The sequence below is a fragment of the Drosophila kikkawai genome, chromosome X (assembly GCF_030179895.1).
Source record: "Drosophila kikkawai strain 14028-0561.14 chromosome X, DkikHiC1v2, whole genome shotgun sequence".
Lineage (NCBI taxonomy): Eukaryota > Metazoa > Arthropoda > Insecta > Diptera > Drosophilidae > Drosophila > Drosophila kikkawai.
The window spans coordinates 1,959,857-1,972,290 of record NC_091733.1 but is presented as its reverse complement, the minus strand read 5'-3'; the positions used below and the strand labels follow the sequence as shown (position 1 = coordinate 1,972,290).

The 12,434-nt window shown below is 40.9% G+C and overlaps 1 protein-coding gene and 1 long non-coding RNA gene across 2 annotated transcripts; one reads left to right on the top strand and one right to left on the bottom strand.

Annotated features, from left to right (window-relative positions):
* Positions 1-8,314: 8,314 nt before the first annotated feature.
* On the bottom strand, positions 8,315-9,738 carry Pp1-Y1 (Protein phosphatase 1, Y-linked 1). Its single transcript, XM_017164294.3, has 2 exons — positions 9,723-9,738; positions 8,315-9,621 (listed from the first exon to the last, which is right to left on the bottom strand). Exon 2 carries the CDS (start codon positions 9,497-9,499, stop codon positions 8,564-8,566), a length of 936 nt encoding a protein of 311 aa, XP_017019783.1. The 5' UTR covers positions 9,500-9,621; positions 9,723-9,738; the 3' UTR covers positions 8,315-8,563.
* LOC138929257 (uncharacterized) lies at positions 9,031-12,008 on the top strand. The gene is made up of 4 exons (XR_011445669.1): positions 9,031-9,156; positions 10,955-11,126; positions 11,222-11,442; positions 11,619-12,008. It is a non-coding gene; the product is annotated as an uncharacterized lncRNA (long non-coding RNA).
* The last annotated feature ends 426 nt before the right edge of the window (positions 12,009-12,434 follow it).

Below are 12,434 nucleotides of genomic sequence, written 5' to 3'. Positions count from 1 at the left end.
TTTATCAAAAGTTTACAAAGGAAAACTTCCTATGCAAGAGTTATGACACGCCATGTAGGCCGAGGTCAAGTATAAGCAGTTGGGAAAACCAAGTTTTAGTCGAGGTAAAAATCCGGAGATTACACAATTTAATGGCTGCACTTGATTCGCATTTTTTTTATCGCATTTACACTTCCTATGGCCACTGAACGAGACCTCTGGCTAACAATATTCATGGCTCCGACCAATAGTCAAAGCGTAAAAGGACACAGAGGTCATGCCACGGTCAAACATTTGGAGCCTCTGCCCACTGCCTAACTTGCAACCAAATTTGCCGCAACTACATAGCCGGCCACTAAATGATGTTGCGCAGTCGCGCTGTTGGCCGATTTATTCGCACAAGCACAGTCTTTTAATTCCTCTTTCCTTCCGGCTTCCTAGCCCTTCATCCCCTCCTCAGGGGGTGCTCCTCGGGACCGGAACTTAAATGCTGCTTGCTGGGCTCGATCCACCGCTGATTGAAAAGGTTTCCAACAAAAATAAAAGAGGGTTTCCAAGATATAACCTCTCTCTCGGTGCTGGTCGACGCCTGCGGCCGATTTGCTATTTCCGCTGACAATTAATTCGGCGACTTGGGATTCCTTAAGATCTGGCAAAAACTTCTTCACTCGATATACTGTCTCAGTGGACTTGGCACTTTATGTGGCTTTATGCTGCGGGAGCAATTTGAGGGCTTGTGCACTCCACCGATTCTCAATTCGAAAAGAATTTAGTACGGAAACGGATGGAGTGAATTAGGTGCAGCTCAGTGCCGAAAAATTTCCTAATTGGAACTAGAGCTTTCCAGATCTCCCCTGTCGCCGCTGTGAGTCATCTGGTATATTTGCAAGAATATGGTCTTGCAAAAAAAAACCATATACGTGCAGCTGCCGAATTTTACGCATGTGCGTTGGAAGCTCGGCTTAAAACTGCGATAACCGTTGCCTGCTTTTAAGCTGACATCTGTTTGTGCCAATTCACCAAATCTGTAGCATGCTTCTAGGCCCACAAAAAATATCTCGTAGATCTTCAGTCGCCACTACATAGGACGAACCTGTCCATTGCTCACTACAAATCCCAGATATTCAACCCTAGTTTTGAGAAAGGAACACTTCGTTACGTTAAATGAAAATCCAGCTTTGCTCAAGGTTTCTAGGACAATCTGCAATCGGTCTAAAGCTTCTTCTTTAGTTTCCGCCACAATTAAAACATCATCAATGTACACGATTGCGTAAGTGTGTGCTAGATTACCCAATGCTTTATTAATAGCACGCTGAAACACAGACGGAGCGTTTTTTAAGCCAAAAGGCATAGTTAAAAATTCATATTGACCCTCAGGCGTGACAAATGCGGTACGCTCAATTGAATCGGGATGTACTGGTATTTGGTAGAAGCCGCTTGCCATATCGAGACTTGAGAAATAGCTTGCTCCCCGTAACCTAGCAATTTGATCTGCAATTAGAGGCAATGGGTACTTATCTGCTACTGTGTTCTCATTCAAAGCACGGAAATCAACACAAAGACGGTCACTACCGTTTTTCTTTTTAACAAGCATCATCGGACTAGCGAAAGGTGAACAGCTGGGACGAATAATATTAGATTTTAGAAGCTCGTCAATTTTATAACGAACATGTTCTTTCTCATCTTCACTAAGTCTATATGGCCTGCGCTGAACTGTTTTTTGTGGGTCGATTAACCTGATTTCCAAACTCCCTGTCGTTACACGAGTCTGTGGTATTCCGTCTATAAACCAATCAGAATAGCGCTTTAAAATGTTTTTTAATGTCATCTTGTCAGAGTTACTCAGGTCGCCATCGGAATCTACAATATTTTCATAATTAGCTAAATTTACGATGTTAACTCTTTTGGTTTTGTCAATGCTGAATTTTTCTGCGTTAATAGTTACGCTAAAGCCTTGGCTTAATATTTCGCGGCCAATTAAAACATCATATTTCAAATATTTGTCCATTACAACGTGCAATAAAATCTCTAGGGAATACTGTTCAACATTTATATTGGATAGAATCTGCATTGTACTACAGATGGAGTCGTTACCTATGCCATTTAATTTTACAATATTATTAAGTCGTTTTTCTTTGAATTTATTTGCAACACTTTCTTTAACTAAAGAGCACTCGGCTCCGGAGTCGAAGCAAAATGGAATGAGCTCACCGGATACATTTATTTTTCCCTTTGGCGGGGCCACAGTGCAAAAGTCCACACGCTTCTCGTACATCTTCTTCTTCTCGTTCACGCTGGTTTGGATTTTTGGACAAGAACTAGCGTAGTGTCCCTTTTCGTTACAATTGAAACATCGTATGTTGATCCAGTTTTTTACTTCAAAGTTATTGCTCTCGTTCTGATTGTTTCCCCTCGCATTCTGTCCCCTTTCCAGTCGAATCCGGCATTCGGCGAGTTTATGTCCAATCTTTCCACAATGATGACATTTCACTGGGAACTTCATCTTCTTTCGCTCTGGACCCGTTGAACTTGCGTCACCTTCTGCATTGCGCTTCTTAAAAGCATGAGCCTGTAGTTGTTGTTGTAGCTCATTGCGGCTTGTAACATTGGTTGTATATACCCAGCGCAACAAGCTGTTGTCAATCTGCGCCATATGTGCCAAAGCTACTGACACTGCGACTTCCTCCACGTCTTTGGATTTCCACTTGGACATAAGTGACGTAACAATCCGACTGCCGTACTCTGCGAATCCCGCTCCAGATTTAGGACGACCATCCAAAACGTTCAGTAGAATCGCTGTAGTTGTCTCCATTCCCACGAAGCGTTGAATGAACAGTTCTTTAAACTGTGTCCAGGTTATGCCAGCGAAACATATTTGCGATAACCATTGTGATGCGCTGCCTTCAAGCGCCTTGCTTAAAGTCATCACCAGACCGCTACCCTCTAGAACGTGGTCTGCAAATATGAGATCGACTGTAGTACACCAGGCGGAGGCGTCTGCTCCGGCACCATCGGGATTAAATTTGGGCAAGGTGACATGCGTAGCCTTATCGCCGTCTGCCGAAGTCCTTGGTGTCTGCATAGACTTAATTAGCTCCATCAGGGTCCTGTTCTGGGCTTCCAACGCTGCCATATATTGTCCAGGAGTATTGTCTGTAGGCGAAGCGAATCCCACTTCTGATGTCGGAGGGTCGTTTGACTGGTCCATTTTATCTGAATAAGTTCCCAGCAGCAAGTTCTGTTCGTCTTCGAAGCGTTTTCTAAACTGTCTTCCAAAAAGTCTACTTTCGACCTTTCTACTTTCACTCAATTCACTCATTTCATAATCATTGTTGTCGTCTCTTTCTAACCTGTATGTCAGCGCTTCACGAACAGACCTCACTCGGCAGCAGTTTATATCTATCCTGCTCTGCCGTGCTTTCACTCAATTCAGAAAGGCCCTGCTCCGTATTTCAGAAAGGCCCTGCTCCGTATTTCAAAAGACCCTGCTCCGTATTTCAAAAGGCCCTGCTCCGTATTTCAAAAGGCCCTGCTTCACATATTCTGACCATAGGAATAAAGTAGGCCCTGTTTCATGTGATCCGACACGGCCTTCCTGACAAATCACACGTCCTCGTGTGTTAACTTTAAATCACAGTATTCTCAAATTTCAGTACTCGTTACATTTTATTGTCAACAAACATTTCATTAATTTTCTAAACATAAGTATTGAGGCATTTAGACAAAATAAGCATCTTGGTTTCATGATAACATAACAAATTACATCTTCATTTTAATCATAATTTACAATTCAGACTTCTCTAATTACATAGCTTTATCAACTGGTGTATTTCCTTTTACACCCACATACTGACCCCCGCCATAACAATTCCATCTGTTATGGTGCGGTCTCCACTGACCCCCGTCATAACAATTCCTTCTGTTATGGTGCGGTCTCCACTGACCCCCGCCATAACAATTTCTTCTGTTATGGTGCGGTCTCCACTGACCCCCGCCATAACAATTCCTTCTGTTATGGTGCGGTCATTATATCCCCTCTTGGGATTCCAAGGCATCAACCGTGCCATCCATATCATCATTCCCCACATGGGAATCAAACGCATCTCCACTTGAGTCGTCTAAATCTTTAATCAACTTTAATCTTTAATCAATCAACATCATTGCTTATTTGTCTATTTGGCAATGCCATTAAAAACTCATGCGCATACTTATAAGTTCTTTTGCTTGTTAAGGATTTTAACATGTACCGATCTCCATCTAATAGTTCAATTATTTCAAAAGGACCTTTAAACTTTGGATCAAGCTCCGACATATATATATATATATTATGTCACATTAAACTGGTGTTTATATATATATTAATACAGTTTGGATCACTTACCCCATCCGATCCTCGTTGAAGGGCTTCACGATGACGTGGATGACGAGCTGTTAGCGTTTGTTTAAAGAATTGTGAATTTAATGCAAAAAAAAAAATATCAGTTTGATCGATCCTGCTACTCGCGTTATTTATGTCTGGTTGTGCGGGTTTGTAAGGCACATGAACCTAGGTCAAGTTTACGCAATCGCGTTCGCTTAGCTAGCGCATGCACTCTAGATACACACTACCGTTTTCCGAGGCTCAAACGAGCCAAATGCGACCGAAATCTGATTAAAAACGCGAAGCTTTTACAGTTGCATAAAACCTAACTAAATCTGCGCTCCGGATCTAATGCCGATTTTTATTTCTGGAGTACTTTCCTCCGATTCTACGCCTTCGTCACGTGCTGGCCGAAAATGGGGGTCCCTGGCCACAGCGTTTGTTGTCTCCCTTCCTCTACCGCAGCTGGCGAAGCGCGGAAAGGAAAAATAAGTAATCCCACGCCGATGACGTAATCGGGGCTCCTGGCCACTGAGCAGATTCGCGGGCAGGGTCGCAAAGGTTTTCGCTTCACCTCTGGCAATATTCCGCTTGCCCTTATAGGAAGGTTCGACTAGAAAAACAACCGTGGTTACGGAGAGAGCTTTCAGTCATATAAGAAAACTATTTACCGACTGAGAATGATGCAGAGTAAACTGCGGTACGCTTGAGCGTTGAGCTCCAGAAAGATCCTTAGCCTGTATGTAGGCTTTCAAGCCGAGAAGGCACGCGGTATTTCGTTGTCTCTATATGAAACCAATATTAATGCAAGTGCAAATGGCTTGAAGTCTCAAAATAATTACCCAAAACCGGTGCGCGACACTGGCGGATGGCTAACTGGTCGGATGCAATGGCCGATGCCTTGTATTTAATTGGAAAATGTACACGTGACACTTGTTTATTAATTTCGCTCACAGATCTACACTTCTGTAGCGTTCGGCGTTGCAGTCAAAAAGGAAGAAGGCGGATGTTTTGATCGTGTCGGAAATGATGCTTAATCGATAAATTCGTTCTGTCATCTATCAGTTTCGCACAGCTGATTGTGATCGAATAGGGCTGGAGAATAAGACATGACTATCGTAAGGCGCGTATGTCAAATCTTTTGAATTTTACAACGTCAACCTTATTGTCCAATGCCCATTACAAATATATATACTTTATAGGGTCGGAAAAGTCTCCTTCACTGCGTTGCAAACTTCTGACTAAGTTTGCAACGCAGTGAAGGAGACTATCCGACCCTATAAAGTATATATATTCTTGATCACCATCAACAGCCGAGTCGATCTAGCCATGTCCGTCTGTCCTTCTGTCCGTCTGTCCACCTGTCCGTTTCTACGCAAACTAGTCCCTCAGTTTTAAAGCTATCTGAATGAAACTTTGCATATAGTCTTCTATATACTCTCACTGCTATATATGTCGGAACGGGCCGGATCGGACGACTATATCATATAGCTGCCATACAAATGTTCGATAAATTTTTAGAAAAATAATTATAACTTTGCTGTTTTTAAACATTTTTGCATAATTTTTTAGATATGACAATTCTATTTTATTTTTGAATTTTGATAAAAAATTTTATGGAAATCGGACGACTATATGATATAGCTGCCATAGGAACGATCGGGAAATTAATAGAAAAACAAGAAAGGAAGCTAACTTCGGCACGCCGAAGTTTGTATACCCTTGCAGATATTATTTCATTACATTTTACCTATACTTATTATGTTTACAGTTTGACAGTTACAGTTTTGCATTCCCAGCTTTAGATTTTGTATACATCTACCGATCGGTTTATATGGCAGCTATAAGATATAGTTGTCCGATTTTTATGAAATTTATACCAAAATTCTAGAATAATAAAAAAAGCTTATATCTTAGAGTAGATAAACATACGTTGAAAAACAACGAAGCTATAATTTTTTTCCAATTAATTTCCCGATCGTTCCTATGGCAGCTATATCATATAGTCGTCCGATTTTCATACAATTTTTACCAAAATTCAGAAATAATATATAAAAAATGGTGCAAAAAAAAAAAAACAGCAAAGTTATAATTTTTTTTCGAAAAATATATCGAACATTTGTATGGCAGCTATATGATATAGTCGTCCGATCCGGCCCGTTCCGACATATATAGCAGTGAGAGCATATAGAAGACTATATGCAAAGTTTCATTGAGATAGCTTTAAAACTGAGGGACTAGTTTGCGTAGAAACGGACAGACGGACAGACGGACAGACGGACAGACGGCTGATCAAGAATATATATACTTTATAGGGTCGGAAACGTCTCCTTCATTGCGTTGCAAACTTCTGACTGAAATTATAATACCCTGCAAGGGTATAATAATTATAGCTTGGTTGTTTTTCAACGTATTTTTATCAACTCTAAGATATAAGCTTATTTTATTATTTCAGAATTTTGGTACAAATATTATGCAAATCAGACAACTATATCATATAGCTGCCATATAAACCGATCGGTAGATGTTGAGAAAATTTAAAGCTGGGAATGCAAAACTGTAACTGTCAAACTGTAAACATAATAATAATGTAATGAAATAATATCTGCAAGGGTATACAAACTTCGGCGTTTCGAAGTTAGCTTCCTTTCTTGTTTTTTTTTTTTTTTTTTGCTATAAACTCAAATTTTAGACCTATTGTATTGAAGTTTCGTTTGAATACATTTTTTAAGCTCCCAAGAAGGCCTACCAAGTTTCAAATGATTTGGGGACACTATTTCATATAGCTGTCATATAACAGATCTGGCCGATTCGCCCAAAAAAGTTTTTTTGTTAAAGTATAACCAAATCATTTGAAACTTGGTAGGTCTTCTTGGGAGCTTCAAAAATGTATACAAAACAAATTTTAAAGAAATAGCTTAATAAACAAAAAATTTGGGGCAAATTGGCCAGATCGGTTATATGGCAGTTATATGAAATAGTGCCCCAAATCATTTGAAACTTGGTAGGTCGTTTTGGGAGCTTAAAAAATGTATTCACACCAAATTTCAATTCAATACGTATAAAAAAAACCATAGTGCAACGTTGGGGCGAGCAGCCAAAGTGAGCTCCAGACCGATAGCAGTGTTTGGCTCGACCTGGTCTTCAAAATTCAGCCGCATTCGCCCTCTAGTCTGCGAGCTGGGCGATGCGTTGCGGGCCCATTTCCGGGACATCACGCTGGCCGACGAGCGATTTTACTTACCCGCGACGATCTCCATGTTCCAGGGACCTGTATCCACGCGTGATGCAGCTGGGCTTCCTAAAGATGGACTGCCGGTGGCCAAGAGCACCATCTTTGGGTGAATCGTGTCCGGATCCTTTCACCAGCCGTAATGACAACTTACCTATTGCAACCCGGGTGATTACAAGGGGGCTGTATGTTTAGGTCAGCGGCCCATTGTATCGCCGCTGCTTGCTGAGCCTTCCACTATTGCCCCTTTTGCTCTCCCGCGCACGCTCTTTCGCAGCTTCCGCGCAAAACTCGGATTTAACCTCCCGCTCTCACTTTAGCAGAGTTCGGTTCTACTTATAAGCTTTAGTTTTAAATGATATGTACATATGCAATTAAATCAAGCTGATTGGAGTACGCCACGACGCCCTCGACCTATTATTTTCATCATCAATATTTACGCCTGTGCTGTGGGATTTTTTAGAACGAATGCGGTCTATATGTGATTCTATAAAAATAAATAATTTTCAGAGAATTTGGAGATGCTTACCGTAGTTACCGTTAGCTGTCCGAATTTTAATTTTTTTTATGACCTGAAGATTGTTTATGCGGTTGCAAAATACTTTGGGATCGAAGTATTTTCGAAAAGAGAACGAACTTTAAATTTTCTTCTGCGACCAATAAAAATAAAAATATCGAAACATATTTAGGAAAAGTAATAAATAAAATATTAACAATTGTTGATTTTCTCGGTTTAAATAGCATTTTTATTAAATTACTTTTTTTTAACTTAAAAATCAGCATTTCACTGATCAAAATAATTTAAAATTAACGTGTTGTATCCCCGAGCCATAGCATTTTAAAACATTTCGCCAGTCTATTGCCTTCGTCAATATTCATGTGTTGTTAAGTACATTTAGTGATACACATGTGGTACAAGTAATTACTTTTATTTTTTTAATTCTAGTAATGCTTGAGACCTAAACGATTGTAAGTCGATAATTCAAAAAATGTCACAATTGATCGGGCATTTTTTCAATAACCGGTTTAGTCGCTATTCCTACTCTTTTCTTAGGCTTCATGACTACCAAAGTAATGTTAAGCTCGGCATCCACACACATCATTGCTCCGGCATTATCAAATTCGCCGCAATAATTAACAGCAGAAAACACTGTTATCAGTTGACGTTTGGCAAAGAATTCATAACCGTCCTCGACAACCTGGTGGGCCCGACATATAAGATCAAAGCTAAAGCGACTGAGAAATGCCTCAACAATATCGACGCCAAAAGTGAAGCTTACTCCACGCGAGTTCTTGCCCCAGCCGACTGCGGTTGGATCCGGATCAGACCAGAGTAAGTCACAAAGAAGGCCATTCCGATCAACTTCGGCCGGCCTTTGTAAATATTGGATATCATTCATTTCGTTGAGAGATGGACTCAGACCTCCGTGACAGCAAAAGATCTTTGAATTAATAATGGCAGCCACTGGCAAACAGTCGTAGCAGTCGACGAACATCCGCCATAGACGGATAGTGAAGCGGCGTTTGCATTCATCATAAAATCCATAAAAGCGATTGATAGCAGCCGACTCATGGTTTCCACGCAGTAAGTGTATGCTCGTCGGGTACCGTACCTTATAGGCCAACAAAAGCGTAAGTGTTTCAACTGAGTATTTTCCCCGGTCCACATAGTCGCCAAGCATCAAATAACGCTTTGTTGGCGGGTGCCCCGACGTTTCGAAGTAACGCAGCAGATCATTATATTGACCATGTATATCGCCAAGAACATTAATAGGGGCTTCAACTGTTAACAACATTGGCTCCGACATTATAACTTCTCGAGCAAGCTTTAACATTTTCATTAGATCTGACTCAGGCACTGACATTCTTTTATCGGTCCTCCAGCTGAGCAGCGATGCGATCATATCGTCCAAGTGTTTTTCTAACATTTGAAATCGTCAAATCAACAACCATTTGGGCTTTAACGACTTCCTGAATGGGCTTCTTGATTTAGCGGATTTGCTGGGCAGGGACAGAATCCGATCAATTGAAGGTGTAATAAACAAATCCCCTGGCAAAGAAAACATAACAAATACAAATATCAAACTGACAGCTGTTTACATATGACGTAAAAATGAAAGTCTAATGAATAACTTGTGAAATGCAACTTACAATTCTAATTTAAAATAAATGCATGTTCGGCATACAGCGAAATGTATATATATTTGTGTCTGTTGGAAGTTATTTTGCTCAAGGACAACCAAAAAAACTAAGACCTATAGAAACAAACGCTGAAAAATACTGTTGCGCAGCCGTCATCAGGATAGGTAACGTCATAACATTTTTTTGCACACGATATTTTCGTGCTGGTTTTTGAACTGGCTCCAGGCTCTCTTAAATTTGCGAAGAGAGCGCTCTAGAGCCAGCCGCTCTCATGTATGCATTTAGCGACGCCGCCGAGTGTTTGTGTGCAAACGGGCCTCAAGAAGGCCAATTTCGCTATTAAATTTATTTTTTATTTTAACATATCTTTTATGATACTTATTAATTTATATATGTATTTTTAATCATTTATAAATCATAATATATGTGGGGTGTTTTTATTTATAGTGATAGTTTTATTTAGTTTTAATATTAAGTTCACTTTAGGTTAATACAAATGTTTGTTTCTTCAGCTTCAAAATCGTCGTCGCGTCGTTGGATAAATACGTCTTACTCTCGCCTTCACTTGTGCAGAACTCTCCCCGCACCCTCTCGGCAGAGGGCTTTTTGTACTGCCTGTCTTCTCTCGGGACGGGGCCTCTCGTACTGCTCGTCGTTGCTCAGGACGGGGCCTCTCGTACTGCTCGTCGTTGCTCAGGACGGGGCTTCTCCATGTTCGTCGTTGCTTGGGGCAGGGCCTCTCCCTGTTCGTCGTTACTTGGGGCAGGGCCTCACCCTGTTCGTCGTTGCTTGGGGTAGGGCCTCTACCTGTTCGTCGTTGCTTGGGGCAGGGCCTCTCCCTGTCGATTGTCGACGTCGTCTTTTTGCGTCGTTGCCGTTTTTCTTACTTGGGTCGTCTTCTCGTTCTCGTTGTCCAGGGCGTCGTCAATATTCGTGTGGTAGGAAGTGATAATGTGAAATCACTCCCACATTCGGCCATTCTGACTAAACATTCGCCTCGAATGTTTCGTCGTCTTCTTCGTCGTTTGCATCGTGGATGGGCCACGGTTTAAGATATTCAGCACAAGTTGATGAGTTTTTTGGGCCGTCTGAATTCCCGACTTTTTGGACATCGTAAGCGTTGTTGTGCTTGACTTTGACGATTTCATACGGACCCAAATATTTTGGTTTTAATTTGAGACCGCCGCTAAACTGTGTTCTTTTTATGGCTACCAGATCGCCAACGTTATAGTTTCTTGCAGGTTTTCGTCACAGATTATACATCATCTTTGGTTCTCATTTTGGTACCGATAAGAAGTTCAAAAGGTGTTGTGTTTATGCTTCTGGAGAAAGTCGAGTTGATAGCTTGCTGAACTCGATCAACGTGTCTGTACCATTTTGTTGGATCATCTACACTCAGCTTGGAAAGTACAGGTATAATAATTGCGTTGACTCTTTCAACTTGTCCATTTACACGTGGTAAGCCTGTCGTCGTTTTTACCACTTTTATGTTTTCATCTTCGCAATAGTGCAAAAAATCTTGAGAGGTAAAAGCTGAACCTCTGTCGGATATGATGCAAGCTGGGTTACCAAAAATGTTACTTTGCCCTCGTAATTTTTTTATGACTTCATTGGCAGTCGTTGACTTTGTAGGGTATAGCCAACAGAACTTCGTGAATGCGTCTACCACGGCAAGGATCTGTTTATAATTCTTGCTTGTCGAGTCTAAAGGACCTAGAAAGTCAATGTGGTAAGTATGCAATGGAAAATCTTCTTTTTGCAATGGATGTAGTAGACCCTCTTGTTTGCCTTGTTTGCGGTTGCTTAAAATGCACGGAATGCAACAGTCGATATACTTCTGAATTTTTTCGTCGAGATTATCTATGAAGTATTCCTTGCTAATCAAGTCTTTTGTTTTCTTAACAGCAAAATGTCCTCTGTCTCTACTAATGATCTGTCTCTGCATGTCTCTGGGAACGACAATTAACTCTAAGTCTTTGACTAATTTGTAAAGGACACCAGCTTTCAAAAAATAGTCCTTGTAGGCAGCGTTGGAGTCCTCAATGATTTTGCAGATCGTCTTTAAATGTTCGTCTTTGGATTGAGCTTGTCGAAAACTAACAGCAATTGAGTCATCTACGATATTCATGATTGGGTATCTGGACAAAGCATCTACGTGCTTCATGCGTGTGCCTGAACGATGTTCTACTCGGTAATCATATTCATGCAGCAAGAGTACCCACCGTGCGACCCTAGTGCACAGGTTTTGTTTGTCTAAAGTTTTAGTGAACGCATCGCAATCCGTAACAATTTTAAATTTAATTCCAAGCAAATAAACTCTAAACTTAGTAATGGCTTCGATAATGGCAAGCAGCTCTAACTCGTAGCTTGAATATTTACGCTGCGCATCCGTTGTTTTCCTGCTCATATAGTACACAGGGTGGAATTGACCGTCATCTGCTGATTTTTGTAGGAGCACGGCTCCAAACCCGTCTATGGATGCGTCAGTATGTACCTCCGTTTCATACTTCGGATTATATATAGCCAAAACTGGGGTTGATGTCAAGTACTTTTTTAAAATTTCAATTGCGTTCTCTTCTTTGGGACCAATTATGAATTTTGCGTCGTTTTTTGTAAGGTCAGTCAAGGGTTTTGAAATAAGTGCATAGTTGTTAATAAATTTTCTAAAGTATCCTGTCAGACCGAGAAAACTTTCAAGCTGTTTCAAGTTATTGGGAATCT

What these genes read in the sequence shown, in the direction of transcription:
- Pp1-Y1 (XM_017164294.3), bottom strand. Translation starts at nt 9,499, where the DNA reads ATGTTAGAAAAACACTTGGACGATATGATCGCATCGCTGCTCAGCTGG.